This window comes from Lolium perenne, chromosome 2 (assembly GCF_019359855.2).
Source record: "Lolium perenne isolate Kyuss_39 chromosome 2, Kyuss_2.0, whole genome shotgun sequence".
Lineage (NCBI taxonomy): Eukaryota > Viridiplantae > Streptophyta > Magnoliopsida > Poales > Poaceae > Lolium > Lolium perenne.
In genome coordinates, this window is record NC_067245.2 from 27896164 (window position 1) to 27913823 (window position 17660).

General features: G+C 44.4%; 1 protein-coding gene across 1 annotated transcript; it reads left to right on the forward strand.

Moving 5' to 3' along the window:
* The first annotated feature begins 11495 nt into the window (after positions 1-11495).
* Positions 11496-13157, forward strand: LOC127331623 (UDP-glucosyltransferase 29-like). Its single transcript, XM_051357794.2, has one exon. It carries the CDS (start codon positions 11576-11578, stop codon positions 12977-12979), a length of 1404 nt encoding a protein of 467 aa, XP_051213754.1. The 5' UTR covers positions 11496-11575; the 3' UTR covers positions 12980-13157.
* The last annotated feature ends 4503 nt before the right edge of the window (positions 13158-17660 follow it).

The following is a 17660-nucleotide window of genomic DNA, read 5'->3' on the forward strand; positions in this document are numbered from 1 at the left end:
CAGTATAAGATTTATAATAAAGCTGTCAACTTGCCATTCAGTGATTTTTGTGCAGCAATCAGGGTGCCGCAATGGGGATCGTGCGAGAAGATGAGGGGATCGCCGCAAGAGCTCTCGAATCTCTACAAGATGATTTGTCATGGAAGGAGCTTCTCAGAGGATAGTGATAAAATTAGTAGTATTCAACTCCCAGCCATTCGCTACTTTGCTTATTTCATCACCAAGTGCGTTCTTGCTAGAAGGAATGGAAGTAAGTTATCTATCCCGGATTTAGCCTTCTTAGCTGCTGCATTACAAGGTGATAGGACTTATAACTTGGGTGCTTTGATAGCCTATAGACTTGCTACTAACCGTGAGAAGGGAGGAATTTGTGGAGGTCTCATCGCCTCTCGTTTATTAGCTATGCATGGTGTAGAACCTCACCATCTTGATATTCCGTTCACCGTAGAGAAACTTGACATAGCCTCCATGATTAAACATGAATTTGTTTCTATCATCTAACTTGGGTAACCTGTTGTACAAGATGACTTTTTATAAGAAAACTTGGAGGGCAACTAAGAAAACTGAAAAACTAGTAAAATTGCCTACGCCTGTTCTATTTAACCTTGATTCCAGGAATGATTGGTCAGTCACAGAAGGTGCACTGAATGCACACATAGAGGGAGGAGGCCACCATGCAAGAGATAACACGGAAGAGGCCGAGGAACCCCTCGACTCATCCGATGCAGCAAGTTCTTCGCATCAACATTTTGGACATGTGGAGCCTCCACGTTCTTCTTCTGCATAGTGGCCCTACTATGTTCTTCTTCTGCACAGTGGCCCTACTATGACTACGCCATGTACGACCCACCGGCGTGGAACCCTAACCCTCGCTGGGGTTGATCTCCACTTGGGCCAAAAGCCTAAGCTTGGGGGGAGGTATACCGGCATCACTCATTCTTTGCATATTATGATTGCTGGATACTTGTATATACTTGTTTAGTTTGTTTGAGTGGTTTTCTAATGAGAGGAAGATGATATTTGGGGAAGTGCTGATTGAAAACAGATTTTGGGCTGTCACCATAAAAATTCTCAAAAACAGCCAGAACGTTATTTTGCGAAGCCAATTTTTGTGCATGCTCCCCAGGTTGTTATCTAACTTTCATTAGTTGAACACTTTTCCAGCTGAGCAATGGAAGATTTTTGTAAAAATCGATTTCTGTACTGCTGTCAAGTTTTAGCAGATTTCTGTCATCTTGCTTTTCTGTGTTTCTTTTAGTTTTCATCTTCTTGTTTTTGCTTTGTTTCTTTCCTAAAACACAAAAAGACCAAAGATATTTCTGTTGTTTCTCTTCATCATTTGTTTGTTTTGGTTTCTTGCATTTATTTTGCTTTATTTGCTATTACTAGTTTGCTACAAGAAAACCCAAAAAGATTTTGCTTTGTTTGTTTGTTTTCTTTGTTCTCGTTTCCAATTCGAAAACACCAAAAATATTTGCTGTTCTTCTTTGGTTTGTAAAGTTCATTTTGAGTTTAATGGTCTTCGGTGGCTGGAGCGTGGTTTTCATCTTATATTATCCAAGCTACACAAGTGAAAGGCAATAATGACGATCTACGACAATTGGATTGTGGTGAGAGGCTGGTATGAACTCTATTTGTTTTCATTTTTGTACATATACTCATACATGTGAGCATGCTTAGTTGGTTCATGTGAGGTATATGTCATTTGAGAAAGTCTAGTAGTTTATGATCTCTCATGTTTAGCTCCAATTTATTAATATGAGTAGCATGTCATGGACGTTTGCTTGCATTGTTTTATTCATAAGTAAGTATGGCATTGTGGTATCCTCCTCTGAATAATTCATTTATATCGACTTGGCACATGCTCACGCATGCATATGACTGAACAAAAGTCAACTAAGCCTCGATGATTTAATTTGCTTCAGAGTTCTTGTATCACTTTTATGCCTCTGTTAATTTATTTTGCCGCAAGCATGATTATGACAGTTACTGCTCTCTTGATTTGTCGCTCCCCAGTCTATTGCTAGCCTTCACTTGTACTGAGCGGGAACGCTGCTCGTGCTTCCAAACACCTGAAACCAAGTTGTTCCAAAGTGTCCACCATAAATACCTATGCATGGCATTTCAAACCATTCCAAGTAAATTCTCATGCGCTACCTTTAAAACTTTTAAAATGCTTCTCAATTTGTGTTTATGTTTCATAGCTCATGAGGAAGTATGTGGTGTTTAGCTTTCAACCTTGTCATTTACTTTTGATGGACTCTCATATGGACTAGTGGCACATCCGCTTATCCAATAATTTTGCAAAAAGAGCTGGCAATGGGATTCCCAGTCCCGAATTAATTAACTTAAATAGACACTCCTCCATGGTTTGTGATTGATGGACGGAACCCGAAGGATTCGGTTAGCCATGGCTTGCGTAAGCAAAGGTTGGGGGGAGTGTCATCATCATAATAAAACTAAAATAAAAAGGCACTCCTTCATGGTATGTGATTGTTGGCAGGCACCCGAGGATTCGGTTAGCCGTGGTTTGTGTAAGAAAGGTTGGAAGGAGTGCCACATAAATATGCAAATAATTCATGGGAGCCGCTCTTGGGAGTCCGGTTGGCGAGGTAGTTAGTGTACCCATTACCATTCGTTGACAACAACAAACACTTCTCAAAATAATTTTACTCCTGCTTTAAAAATGAAAAGCTCTAGCGCATGTTAATCCCTGCTTCCCTCTGCGAAGGGTCAATCTTTTATTTTTATGTTGTGTCTCCATCCTTTCTTTGAGCACTATCTTGAGAGCACAACTGTCATTCTTAGTATAATATGCTTGTCTCGAAATATTGTTAATTGTGGTATAACTTTGATGCTTTTATCTTTGACAATCTCTATTTCTAGTCTTTCTATGAACCTCAGAGGTGCCTGAGCATTTATGTTTTGCTGTTCAAATACAGGCAAGCGAGATACCACTTTATCATACTTTCTTATGAACATTGCAATCCTGCTTATATACATGATTCATGATGCTTATTATTAATTGTTGGCACTTCTCCATGATTGACATAGCTGTTAGATGATCTTATTTGCATGCATCTCATTATGAACTGCCTAAGTATTAGCCATAGCATGAGAATATATACATCATATGAGCAAATGTGTTCGTGAAAGTTCTTTTATCGCTCGGTTGTTAACTGAATTGCTTGAGGACAAGCAATAAGCTAAGCTTGGGGGGAGTTGATACGTCCAAAACGTATCTACTTTCCCGAACACTTTTGCTATTGTTTTGCCTCTAATTTGTGTATTTTGGATGCAACTAACACGGACTAACGCTGTTTTCAGCAGAACTGTTCTGGTGTCTCGTTTTTGTGCAGAAATCCAACTTTCGGGAAAATCCTCGGAATTTATGCAGAAGGCCCTATTTTCCCAGAATACTGACGGAGCCAGAAGGACAAGTTGGGGGGAGGCCCGAGGGCCCCACACCACCAGGCGGCGCGGCCCTATGGTGTGGCCCCCTCGGCCGGCCTCCGACGCCCTCCTTCGGACTATTTATCGCCCTCGACCTAAAAACGCACGGGGAGAAGTCGAAGTCGCCAGAAACCCTCCAGAACGCCGCCACATCGCGAAACTCCGTCTCAGGAGCCAGAAGTCTCCGTTCTGGCACTCCGCCGGGACGGGGAATTGGAGGAGATCATCACCGCCATCACCACCGACGCCTCTCCATCAACCAGCAATGTTTCCCCCATCCATGTGTGAGTAATTCCCCCGCTGTAGGCTGAAGGGGATGGTAGGGATTGGATGAGATTGGTCATGTAATAGCATTAGATTGTTAGGGCATAGTGCCTAGTGTCCGTAATTGGTACTTTGATGATATTGTTGCAACTTGTTATGCTTAATGCTTGTCACTAGGGCCCGAGTGCCATGATCTCAGATCTGAACATGTTATTGTTTCATCATGATATTCATTGTTTATGGTCTTACCTGCAAGTTGTATACACATGTCGCTGTCCGGAACCAATGGCCCCGAAGTGACAAGAATTGGGACAACCGGAGGGGATGGTAGTGACGTGAGGATCACATGTGTTCACGGAGTGTTAATGCTTTGCTCCGGTACTCTATTAAAAGGAGTACCTTAATATCCAGTAGATTCCCTTGAGGCCCGGCTGCCACCGGCTGGTAGGACAAAAGATGTTGTGCAAGTTTCTCATTGCGAGCACGTACGACTATAATTGGAACACATGCCTATTGATTGCTTTGTACTTCGACACCGTTTTATTATTATCTGCAAATGCACTGCTATGATTGTTACATGAGTTTCTCTCATCCATGCAACGCCCGTTATCCATCCCTGTGCCTACAGTATTTTAATCCTGCTGTTTACTATAATTACTACTGCTGTCTTTGTTACTCTGCTGCTATTTTACTACGCTTTGCTATAAAACTGTTACTACTGATAAACTCTTGCGAGCAAGTCTGTTTCCAGGTGCAGCTGAATTGACAACTCCGCTGTTAAGGCTTCTAAGTATTCTTTGTCTCCCCTTGTGTCGAATCAATAAATTGGGTTATACTACCCTCGAAGACTGCTGCGATCCCCTATACTTGTGGGTTATCATTGAGTCAGTTCACCTATTTCTCTCTACCTCAAGAAGCAAACACTTGTGTGAACTGTGCATTGATTCCTACATACTTGCATATTGCACTTGTTATATTACTTTATGTTGACAATATCCATGAGATATACATGTTACAAGTTGAAAGCAACCGCTGAAACTTTATCTTCCTTTGTGTTGCTTCAATACTTTCTACTTTGAATTATTGCTTTATGAGTTAACTCTTATGCAAGACTTATTGATGCTTGTCTTTAAGTACTATTCATGAAAAGTCTTTGCTTTATGATTCAGTTGTTTACTCATGTCATTACCATTGTTTTGATCGCTGCATTCATTACATGTGCTTACAATAGTATGATCAAGATTATGTTGGTAGCATTGTCACTTAAGAAATTATCTTTGTTATCGTTTACCTACTCGGGACGAGTAGGAACTAAGCTTGGGGATGCTTGATACGTCTCAAACGTATCTATAATTTCTTATGTTCCATGCTACTTTTATGATGATACTCACATGTTTTATACACATTATATGTCATTATTATGCATTTTCCGGCACTAACCTATTAACGAGATGCCGAAGAGCCAGTTGCTGTTTTCTACTGTTTTTGGTTTCAGAAATCCTAGTAAGGAAATATTCTCGGAATTGGACGAAATCAAAGCCCAGGGGCCTATTTTTCCACGAAGCTTCCAGAACACTGGAGGAGATACGAAGTGGGGCCACGAGGTGGCGCCACACTAAGGCGGCGCGGCCAAGGGGGGGCCCGCGCCGCCCTGTTGTGTGGCCCCCTCGTGAGCCCCCCCTGACCTATCCTTTCGCCTACTTATAGCCTTCGTCGAGAAACCCCCAGTACCGAGAGCCACGATATGAGAAAACATACTGAGACGCCGCCGCCGCCAATCTCATCTCGGGGGATTCTGGAGATCACCTCCGGCACCCTGCCGGAGAGGGGAATCATCTCCCGGAGGACTCTACACCGCCATGGTCGCCTCCGGATTGATGTGTGAGTAGTTCACCCCTGGACTATGGGTCCATAGCAGTAGCTAGATGGTTGTCTTCTCCCCATTGTGCTTCATTGTCTGATCTTGTGAGCTGCCTATCATGATCAAGATCATCTATCTGTAATGCTACATGTGTGTTTGTTGGGATCCGATGAATAGAGAATACTATGTTATGTTGATTATCAATCTATGTGTTGTTTATGATCTTGCATGCTCTCCGTTACTAGTAGATGCTTTGGCCAAGTTGATGCTTGTAACTCCAAGAGGGAGTATTTATGCTCGATAGTGGGTTCATATCTCCGTGAATCTGGAGGAGTGACAAGAACCTCTAAGGTTATGGATGTGCTGTTGCCACTAGGGATAAAACATTGATGCTATGTTCGAGGATATAGTTATTGATTACATTACGCACCATACTTAATGCAATTGTCTGTTGTTTACAACTTAATACCGGAAGGGGTTTGGATGATAACCTGAAAGTGGACTTTTTAGGCATAGATGCATGCTGGATAGCGGTCTATGTACTTTGTCGTAATGCCCAATTAAATCTCACAATACTCATCATGTCATGTATGTGCATTGTCATGCCCTCTCTATTTGTCAATTGCCCAACTGTAATTTGTTTACCCAATATGCTATTTCTTATGGAAGAGACACCTCTAGTGAACTGTGGACCCCGGTCCATTCTTTTACATCGAATACAATCTCTTTGCAATATTTGTTTCTCTGTTCTCTGCAAACAATCATCATCCACACTATACATCTAATCCTTTGTTACAGCAAGCCGGTGAGATTGACAACCTCACTGTTTCGTTGGGGCAAAGTACTTTGGTTGTGTTGTGCAGGTTCCACGTTGGCGCCGGAATCCCTGGTGTTGCGCCGCACTACATCTCGCCGCCATCAACCTTCAACGTGCTTCTTGGCTCCTACTGGTTCGATAAACCTTGGTTTCTTTCTGAGGGAAAACCTGCTGCTATACAACATCATACCTTCCTCTTGGGGTTCCCAACGAACGTGTGAGTTACACACCATCACGCGCCCAGCAAGGGGGGCGCGCCATCCACCCTCTTTTGGCCATCGATCGTCCGATTCGCTTGATTCCTTTGTGAACCAATTTCTTTTAACCTAAAAACCATTATATATATGACCCCCGAGGGTTCTCTGGAGGAGAGCGCCATAGAAATGCAGAAACATAAAAACGGAGGCTGCAGCAACGGAGATTGGAGGGGAAAACTGCGCCGGAACCGCCGCCGGAGGGAACTCCATCTTCTTCAACATCTTCCTCATCAACACCATGATCAAGGGGGAGTATTCCACCTTTGTACTATGGTTTTGTGGCAGTAGTTCGATCTATTTCTATCATGTTCTTCATAGTTCTTAGTTCCATATGAGCTGCCCAACATGATTATGGTCATATTTGTAATACCTATGTGGTGGATATTTATTCTATGATATGATACTATGAGATTTTGCTATACTTTGTGTAAGATGTATTGATAGATGCATATTATGTACACCGTTCTCAAGTATTGATTATGATCCAACTTGTATGAAAGAACGTGTATGTGGTGATGTGTGCATTAGATGGAATAGCATGGTTTTAGTGATTGGATGGTGACAACAAATTTATTATCTATTATGGATTTGACTTTTCTTTTGCTATCTCACTAGGGATAAAGTGAATGCATGTTCTATGTTTATTACGTGACAAAAGTGATCTTGTTTGTTCAAACTAGCATATTTGATATTCAAACATCCTGTCAAAGTACTTATTGATATACTCTGTTAATTCTTAATACATGATTGCTTGAAGTTATTCCTATCTTGTGGAGTGTACGAGAGATGTGTTGCATCATCTCTATGTTAGGAGGTGATGCTCATATGGATGCTATCTTATACATGTTAGAGTTGTTTTCTTCATATCTCATTGATGAATTGTTATTGTCCGATACAACTTAAAAGAAAGAATAATCAAATGATCCCATGAATCTCGGTCCAATTTTAATCACAAAAAACACCTTTGCATTGCATTTATCTCTCTACTTGCAGCACTATTTTAATCGAAAATACAAAAATATTTAGTTATTTTATTTGCACACAAAACCCAAAAAACAATCAATACTTTATTGCTTTTGCTTAGTTTACTTTACTTGTCTAGTTTTTATTGGGAGTGGTTTTTGGCTCATGGGAGCATATGCTCTCCTTATTTTGAAATGCATCTTAGATATATGTTGAAATGTCAAAAGAAAAAGCTGAACCTAAATTCGCACATACATCTTCATGTGCTACACGCGCCAACAAAGTCATTTCATGAAAAATCAACTTATCATATGAAGTGTGTAAAAAAGAAAACAACCAGGTGCTAAAAATAAGGCTTTTGACAAGACATGTTTTCTCATTTTTTACATAGGCAACAAAAATTATCAGTTTTTCGCGAAACTTGACGAACGCACGTACATTATAGAGATGTACATGTAGAAATTTTTGTCAAAACATTTCAACACATCGATATTTTTTTTTATCATACTTTCGTTACTACTTTATTTTACTATTACTAATACGAAACCTTGTGACAACCACAGGGTGGAGTTGAAGACACAAGCCTTTATTTTATTTTGCAGGATTTCTAGAAGAAGAGAGGGAGAAATAACTATTTTCTCAATTTCCCGAAAGTTCGATATAACTCTTGAGTCACCATTGTGGGAAAATACTCTGCTGACATAATACTCTGCACTTAGTATCTCAACGTTATTAGCATCGCATTGCCACTGATCAGATCTATAACCATTTAAGACATAGGAGAGTAAGGTGGGTTCAGATCCTCAATCTCAATAGGCTTGAGGATTTACGTTGGGTGGAGAAGACAAAAACAATCATAATGGTAGGTAAAGCGTACTTTGCTCCGGTCAAGGGTGGAACAATTTACACTTCTTTCAGTACATCCAATTTTTCTTGCTACACCTCGCAATTTTTATGGATTTGGAAAAAAATGTTGCAAATGTTGTTATATACGTAGAAAAATTGCTACATGTGAAACATTTTTTCTACATGATTGGACGCAGATGCAACGCTTGGATATTTCTAGGTATTGATGTGAATACTAACGATTTTAGAAAAACAATGATGATTTTGGGAAAACAAGGATGGTTTTGGTTAAATGTATATCATGCTACAAATTTATTTTTTATAAAAATATTAATATCACAAAGATAGCTATTACACCTAGCCTTTGCACCAACAAGATGCCCATAAACATCAAAGATGCACATAAAATAAAAGAAAGAAGATCTCTCACGGGCAACACTCTAACCACCACCAAATACAACACCTAGACTACAAAAGGATATCCTCCAAGAGCAATGCCTCCAAGAAGGAAGCAATTCACAAGCGTTGTCATCGTCCGATCGAAAATGTTAGGTTTTCACCCTGAAGAAAGTTCGAGTTCAGAAAACAATGCTTTCACCAAGGCCATTGCCAGGTAAAACCAATAAATGTCAAACCTTGGGTTTTCACCCAAAAACTCGTGACTCGATACTTGAGGAGTACCACAAAGAATGCAGTCCACCTGTGTTGCCAACCTCATTTGCTGAGGCTGCTGCTGCTTCGCCGAAACCAAAACATATCTCCGCCATAACTTCAAAAACTCTAATCACAATCACATGATTTTCTCGTAAATTTATATAAACAGACATGTCCTATGAAACCGATAAAAACGCGAAGCTTCGCGCCACGTCCTCACGAAGCCTCACTGGCTAAAGATAAGGGCACACACAGCCGGATAGATTCCGATCTGAATAATCAGGGACACCATGCAAGCGCCAAAGGGTGGTGACATAGGCATCCCCAGTGGGCCTGCCGAAGATAGTACCCGGGGTTTACTGAAGGCCCATGTATCGAAGAATATGAAGTTCGGAAGCCCAAGATAGCGTTAAGGAAAGCTAGAGTTGTATTACGAAACATAGACTTGTAATCTTGCGGGACGGGTCAGAAACCCTCCCGGACTCTGTAACTTGTGTATCACGAATCCCTCGGCTCCGCCTCCTATATAAGGGGGAGTCGAGGGACAAAGAAAACATCGAATCATTGTCTCACAAACCCCTAGTCTTTACAATCGTCGAGTACTTTTCGCTGAAACCTTCGAGATCTACTTGCCCTCTACTTCCGACTAAACCCTAGTCTACAATCTGTATGCATTGATAAGTTAATCCCTTGTCAGGTGGAGATCTCCGAAAGGAAGAGCAAAAATCGTCAATGGCCAGATCAAAGAGGCCGACATCCGGATCGATGACTTGGTGCAAGGAGATGAGCAGGACTAAACCACCACAAATCAACGGGTGGATCCCCCATAATTATTCGATCTAGACCTACAAGTTTCGCTCATTGCCTGCCACCTCCGTGCGGACAAAGAGCATCATTCCAGACGATTAGCAGGCCAGACCACGGCGGTGCCCTAGCAGCCACCAACCCCTCGCCGCCCTAAGGCTGGTGCCAATGCCTCACCTCACTCTCACCCGCCACGTCAGCTTTTTCCCTCACTCTCACCCCACTCTCACCCCACGGTGCCAATGCACGGGCTATAGTGCCATCTCTCACTTCTCTTTCCTCCACATCACCATTTCTTTTTCACATTAAGTTATTTCACTCGAATTTTTGTAGACATTCAAAATAATGCAAGAAAATTATTTTATTCAACTAAAAATGTTACCGATTACATAATAATTAATAAAAATACAAATTATGTTTCTTGTTTTTCTAAATAGCCTATATGACAAGTGTGTACTTGTGTTTGTATTTTGAACTGAAAGAGTAAAAAAAGGAAAGAAAATAAAAGAAGGAAAGAAAATAAAATAAAAACTGAGATTTAAAGGATAAAAGAAGGAAAGAAAATAAAATAAAAATAAAAACCGACCAGGTCGTCTCCTACCTCCTATCGCCCCCACTCTCGCCCGCGTCGCCAGCGCCTGCCGCCCGCCTCTCGCCTCCCTCCCGCCTCGCTCACGCCGCCAACGCGGGCGGTAGCCGGGCGGCAGCGGGTGCTACCGCCGAGCGCCCCAGCCCGGCGCCTGCCGCTACCGTCCCGCCCCACTCCCGCCCGCCTCCCGCCCCGCCACGGGCGATAGCGCCCCCGCTATCGACCGCGTTGGCACCAGCCTAACTCTAAGCTCCGTCGTGCCAAACTCCTAGCTATTCGGAAATTCTAAGATGGTTTAAGTTCTGCAATTTACTACTGGCTGATACCTAGTTCTGTGTTTTTTCGTTGCAACAAAGTCGAGCGTAAGTATTCGGAAATACAGTTTTAATCCCAGGTTGATATGCTCCTGCCACTCGAGAAAACATTTTATATCTTTCAAAAAATCGAACAAAGTTGTGCACATACATATTGACATTTTAGGTGCGCACGCCAAGTGGTGTGTAGAAAAATAAAGAAATGTCTAAAAAACACATCGAATTTTATCATTTTTTATACATGACACGAACAATATCGGTTTATTGTGAAACGACTCTGGAGCACATAGAACATTGAAATATACATGCACTATTTTTTAGTATTTTAAAATGCATTAAAAATTATTTAAAAAACAGAAGCATCTGCATCTGGGTGCGAAAACTCGTGTGATATGATGGTGAAGCTAACAAAAACCTGGTGCCGTCGCGCGCCATCTTGAATGGGAGGAATCTCGTGGAACGTAGTCGAGGACGGTGGACACACGTAACGCCACGCCTCTCTACGTGTCGCACACCACGACGCCTCAGCAGACGCCGCAGCCCTTGACCTCCGGCAGCCTCCCGCGCGGCGCTCCCTCGTTCGCCCTCGCTGCACGTACCACGCCAACTCAGACACGACCACTCCCGCTATAAACTCCACGCGCCGGCCAGATCCCACTGCACGTACCAGAATTCTAGTCGGGCCGGCACTTAACCGGTAGCTCATACCATCTCTTCCACCACCCTGCCCGACTGACCGATCGATCGATCGCCATGGCGCAGGCGGAGCGCGAGCGCATGAGCGTGGTAATGTTCCCATGGCTGGCGCACGGCCACATCAACCCGTACCTCGAGCTAGCCAGGCGCCTCACCGCCGTCACCTCCCACCTCGACGTCGTCGTCCACCTCGTCTCCACGCCGGCCAACCTCGCGCCCCTCGCTTGCCACCAGACGGACAGGATCAACCTCGTCTCGCTCCACCTCCCCTCGCTCCCGGACCTCCCGCCCGCGCTGCACACCACCAAGCGCCTCCCGGCCCGCCTCATGCCGGCCCTCAAGCGCGCCTGCGACCTCGCCGCGCCCCGCTTCGGCGCGCTCCTCGACGGCCTCCGCCCGCGCCCGGACGTCCTCCTCTACGACTTCATCCAGCCGTGGGCGCCGCTCGAGGCCGCCGCGCGCGGGGTGCCGGCCGTGCATTTCAGCACGTGCAGCGCCGCCGCCACGGCCTTCTTCGCCCACTGCCTCCAGAACGAGCGCGTCCCCCGCGCGTTCCCGTTCGAGGCCATCAGCCTCGGCGGCCCCGACCAGGATGCCAAGTACACCGCGCTGCTCGCCATCCGCTGCGACGGCGGCACCGCGCTGGTGCCCGAGCGCGACCGCCTGCCGCTCAGCCTGGACCGCTCGTCAGGGTTCGTGGCCGTCAAGACGTGCGCCGACATCGAGCGCAAGTACATGGACTACCTGTCCCAGCTCGTCGGCAAGGAGATCGTGCCCACCGGCCCGCTGCTCACCCACGGAGGTGGGTCAGAGGACGAGAACGGGGGTTCTGATCGCATCATGCGGTGGCTCGACGGCGAGCAGCCGGCCTCCGTGGTGCTCGTCTCATTCGGCAGCGAGTACTTCATGTCGGAGAGCCAGATGGCGCAGATGGCGCGCGGGCTGGAGCTGAGCGGGGTCCCTTTCCTGTGGGTGGTGCGGTTCCCGGACGCCGAGGACGACGTTCGCGGCGCGGCGAGGTCCATGCCTGCAGGGTTCGCTCCGGCGCGGGGGATGGTGGTGGAGGGGTGGGTGCCGCAGCGGCGCGTCCTGTCGCACACTTCCTGCGGCGCGTTCCTCACCCACTGCGGGTGGAGCTCGGTGCTGGAGTCCATGGCGGCGGGGGTTCCCATGGTGGCCCTGCCGCTGCACATCGACCAGCCACTGAACGCCAACCTGGCGGCCGAGGTGGGCGCGGCGGCCGCGCGCGTGCAGCAGGAGTGGTTCGGAGAGTTCACGGCGGAGGAAGTGGCTCGGGCGGTGCGCGCCACCGTGAACGGGAAGGAGGGCGAGGCGGCGAGGCGCCGCGCGAGGGAGCTGCGGGAGGTGTTGGCGCGGAACGACGGCGACGACGCGCAGATCGCGGCGCTGCTCCAGAGGATGGCGCGGCTCTGCGGCAAGGGCCAAGCCGTGCCGAATTAGTGCTGAGCTTTTTCTACTTCAATAACACGATTCCGGCCCAAATAAAGACGCGCTGGTTGCCTGCCGCCGTCCTTGTAATTAGGTTGGTGGGTCTTTGCAGATCCAACTATAGCCCATTCCCATGTATTCTTGGCTTTTTTCGCTACTTCAAATAAATGGTCCGACACTATTCCTAAAATGCAGCGCATCCGTGTAATATGAATGATGGACTGGGCGAGGTAGCGGCGCCGCATATCTTCCATCCTAGGCATATCTTCCATCCCATGCGATGCCTAGCTGGCAACCGATCTGCCTTTCTTAGTTCGTTTTGATGGCCCACTTTTCAAGTACGCACAAATATAAAAAAAACCCAATTGCTAAAGAGTGCTCAGTGGCCACCTTGTCTTTCCGAGCCATCGATTCCTGGTCGTTGAATCGTTGATCAATGTCACCCTAGTCGTTGGATCGTTGATCAATGTCAACCGAATTTGCATCGTTCCGACCGATCCCCACCCGCCTCGCGTGCGTGCGAGGAAATGGCCTCCGATCGTCTCTCTCCCTCGTTCCCCATTCATTTGGGTTCCTCACAAAAATCGCAAGCTCCGGCGAGGCGATTCGCTAGGGTTCCGGGGAGGGGTACCTTGCTTGCCGGCGCCGCGATTTGCTAGGGTTCCGGGAAGGTTCTCTCTGCCTCGTGAGCTGTGTAGGCGTAAGGAGCGGGAGGTCGATGACGGTGGGACGAGGCGCGAGGTACTGCCCCGAACTCGGCGACGGAGATCAACCTTCTCTCAGGCGAGTGCAGTCAATTTCACCGTCCAGGAGGCTCATCACCGTCGGAGATCATCCAGGTCCTTAGGATGGCGTCGAGTTCATTGTCGGAGTACTTCGCACGCTTGAGCAGTTGGAGATCCAGGTCCACAGGTAAGCTCTGTGTGCTCAACCCCCCCCCCCCCCCCCAAATCCCCTAGTAGGATCGTATTTCCCTTGATTTTCTGGTCAATTTTTGCCCCCATTTTATGGTGTAAATTTTGGAAGTAGATGGATGACAGAGCATGAAATCTACCCTTTCCCTGGAGATCCACATATTCTTATGGTTCTAGGCAGTATGTTGGAATAGTTTGTAACATTTTCCCCCATTTTAGTTGGGTTCAGTTGTGTGTGGTACACCCGAAATAAGATGATGCCAGTAGTTGCTTATGTTCTTAGTGGTTATTTTGCAACTTGGTATAGTCTAATTGAGATGATGTTGCTTGAGTAGTGGGGTTACATGTGTTCCAACCATGTTTTCACTAAGTTTGCAGGACAGATCATGTAGATGATTTTTGTGTGGTAGTTTCACTTTTCTACTTGTTTTTGATTTTAGATTAAGTTGGAGTGGTGGTTGATATATAGTTGTATGTTGTGTTTGATCCCTTTTGGGATGTTTAACTAGGGGTCTCAGCATATGCTGCTTTTTAATTGTTGCAATGGGGGTTAATTGTTTCTGTTAATAATATAATCATACAAAATGCAGGGGGTATGTTCTTCATTGGATATATTTTGTACATGATTCTTCGTGTTTCTTTTGCAACAGGGATCATGTAGAGTTGCATGGGTACATGTGTTTGCCTTTGTAACCATGTTAAATTGATTTGGTTTTTGTTACTATTCACCAACAAGGTAGGGAGATGACTGAGCGTTTTTCGTGGCTACACCTACCCGAGGGAGCAACGGATGGACCTGCAGTAATAGGCGCGCAACATTGCCAGCATGTATAGCATGTGACGTGAGTTGTTTTGATAGCATGCCTAAGTTGGCACTAATTGAGTTAGTTTGACATTTATGCCTAAGTTGGCTTCTGAAGTAATTTAGTTGATTTTATAGAATGCTTAAGTTGGCTTCTAATAATAAATGAGTTGTTTTGATAGAATGCCTAAGTTGGCTTCTGAAATTAATTGTGTTGTTTTGACATTTATGCCTAAGTTGTCTTTTGAAGTAATTGAGTTGTTTTTATAGAATGCTTAAGTTAGCTTCCAAAAATAATTGAATTGTTTTGATAGCATGCCTAAGTTAGCTTCGGAAAGTAATTGAGTTGTTTTGACATTAGTTTATGTGGAATATGTTGTTCCTTTTTTTCAGGCAGGAGTTGCGGATAATTCTATGAACATGAATGGTCTGAACCCCGTACTCGCTACTAATTTACTGATCATGCAACAAATGTTGCTGGACCTTCTGTTAATGTGGTTGAACCTAAGAAAGCCGTGTGTTCCTGTCGGTACATCCAATTCATACTTCCTCGCCTTTGTTTTTCTTCACATTTTTATATTATTTCTTATGTTTTGTGAAAATAACCTGAATTATTATTTGACCTTTTTCACGTATCATGGTGTGCAACTTGGTAGGAATAAAGCGTCTCCTACTAGACTTGCGAAGTTGAATGAAATTTTATCTCCTGAACAAAAGACAATGATCAAAGAGTGGGGGTGGGGAGGAATGATGATGGTGAAAGCAACTGAGATGCATGTCGATCTAAGCATGTGGGTCTTGGCATGTTTTGACCCAATCAGAAGTGAGCTAGCCATACCAGGGAGGGGGACCATACCAGTAGACGCAACAAGTTACAACAAAGTCTTTGGGCAACCCAACAAAGGCTTGCCTGCACGGTATGAAATGGAAACTGAGCCAATAGCCTTCATGAATGAAGAGTACAACATTCAGAGTGGGTCTGCACCAGGGTTCAAGCAATGGCGTAAGATGATCCAGGAAATGGGAGGGGTAGCTCATATGAAGTTTCTACGGGCATATTGTGCTGCTATTGTGAGTTGTTTTATATCGCCGTCAACAAGTGCCAATATCAGTCCAAGGTCATATCCAAGCTTAATTGATCTCAATGTAATGAGAAGGTCTAATCGGTGCCAGTTTGCGGTTGATCGGATTGTTGAAGAAGTCAAGAAGATGGGTGTCAGAAAATTTGGTGTGTTGTTGTTTACATCACCCCGTGGTATTGATCTTACCTTTTTTGTTTTGGCCCTTATTTTATTTCATAATAACTACTGCAAATTAGGTTGCTCTTTTTCAGCAGATCTGTCTCACTTTTCATTACCTTTTGTTTTCTTTTGTAGATACTTTATCTTGACTTTCTTGATGTTGATGAGCCTGTGCCATCTATTGAGGAATGTCCCATACGTGCTGCTGCATGGGGTGACAAATTAATGCAAGCGATCATGCGCAAATATATGAAGTCTAGTGGAGAGTTTGGAAATATGAAGGTAATATTAACTACAAAAATAGCTATGTTTTTCCTGTTACCATGTGCTAGTTGGTTACTATCCTCATATAAGTTTATTTTATTTAAAAACTATCTTATTTCTTGGCATAATAGCTAAGTTTACTTACTAGATTCATCTAAGTTGTTTCACTAGACTCATCTAAAGTTGTACATCTGCTAAGTTGCTTTTTCTGCCTCATCTAAGTTGTCATACTAGCCCATCTAATTTGCTTTTTCAAAATGTATACTGCACTCACCCAAATTTCTTTAGAATAGTACCTAAGTTGTGTTTCTTTCTACCACAACTACATTTGCTTACTTTTAGCTCTTACCTAGGTTGCTTTTACTAGACTCATATAAGTGTTCATCTAAGTTGTTCTAGGTAGAATAGCTAAGTTGCTTACTATCTCCACCTTAGTTGTTTCACTGGATCTTCTATACCACTCGTAGGTAAGTTAAAAATTACACACCTATGCTAACAAATGACATCTCTGCTTTTAAAGTTGAAAGATAGGGTGGGGGTGACTATTAGAGACGGTCTTTTTGTCGGGATGACGAGATTAGAAGAGTTTGTATCATCAAGGTTGCCTAGGAATTTCCCATGTCAGGTACGGCATTAGTTCCTCCAATCTAATTTCATCTTGTCTTCCCACTTAATTTGTGTGTCAAAATGTACGCAGTGATTTCATACAAAACTAAGTAATTCTCACTAGTTTTTTCTTTGTATTTGTTGAGCAGAAAAAGGAAACTGGCTATGTTGATTGGGGAGCTAGGCACTGATAGCTCGAACAGGTTGGGCACTTTCGTACAACAAGTAGGGGACCTAGAACAAGTAGAAGACATCGAAAAGGTGTTTGTGGTAGAGTTAGGAAGAGGCCAAGGGCTGAACCTTCAGTTGTTGTTGATGAGGACGATGATGACGATGCGGATGATGAAGACTACAATGCAGATGGTGATGAGGATGACAAAGACAGTGAGGGCGGTGATGACGAGGATGATGAAGACGGTGAGGACGATGACAATGAAGATGGTGCCAGCAAAGAACATCCTTCAAATGAACAACACAATGAGGATGGTGATTTTGAAGACCGTGGTGCTCATTTCAAGAAGACACCAAGAGATCTACTAGGTTGAAATATGAACACAAACCAGACAGTTGGTGCAGAAAATACTCCAGTGCCTGGGCTGAGACCGTTCTCATATATCAGAGGGTTTGAATCTTCCGGAGGTGAAAATATTGACATGACAAACAACCAGGCCCACAATTATTTGATATCACAGAAAAGATATAACCCAATTCCATATTCATGGAGGAGATCGCGAGGTCTCAAAGGTTTTCTCCTGCAACAACACCACCACTGGACCAATTCCGTAGGGACATTGTGGCACAGAAACTACATGCAGAATGCATTGCACTTGATATGTTAGCAATCACGGGTGATAAAGCAGTGAAGA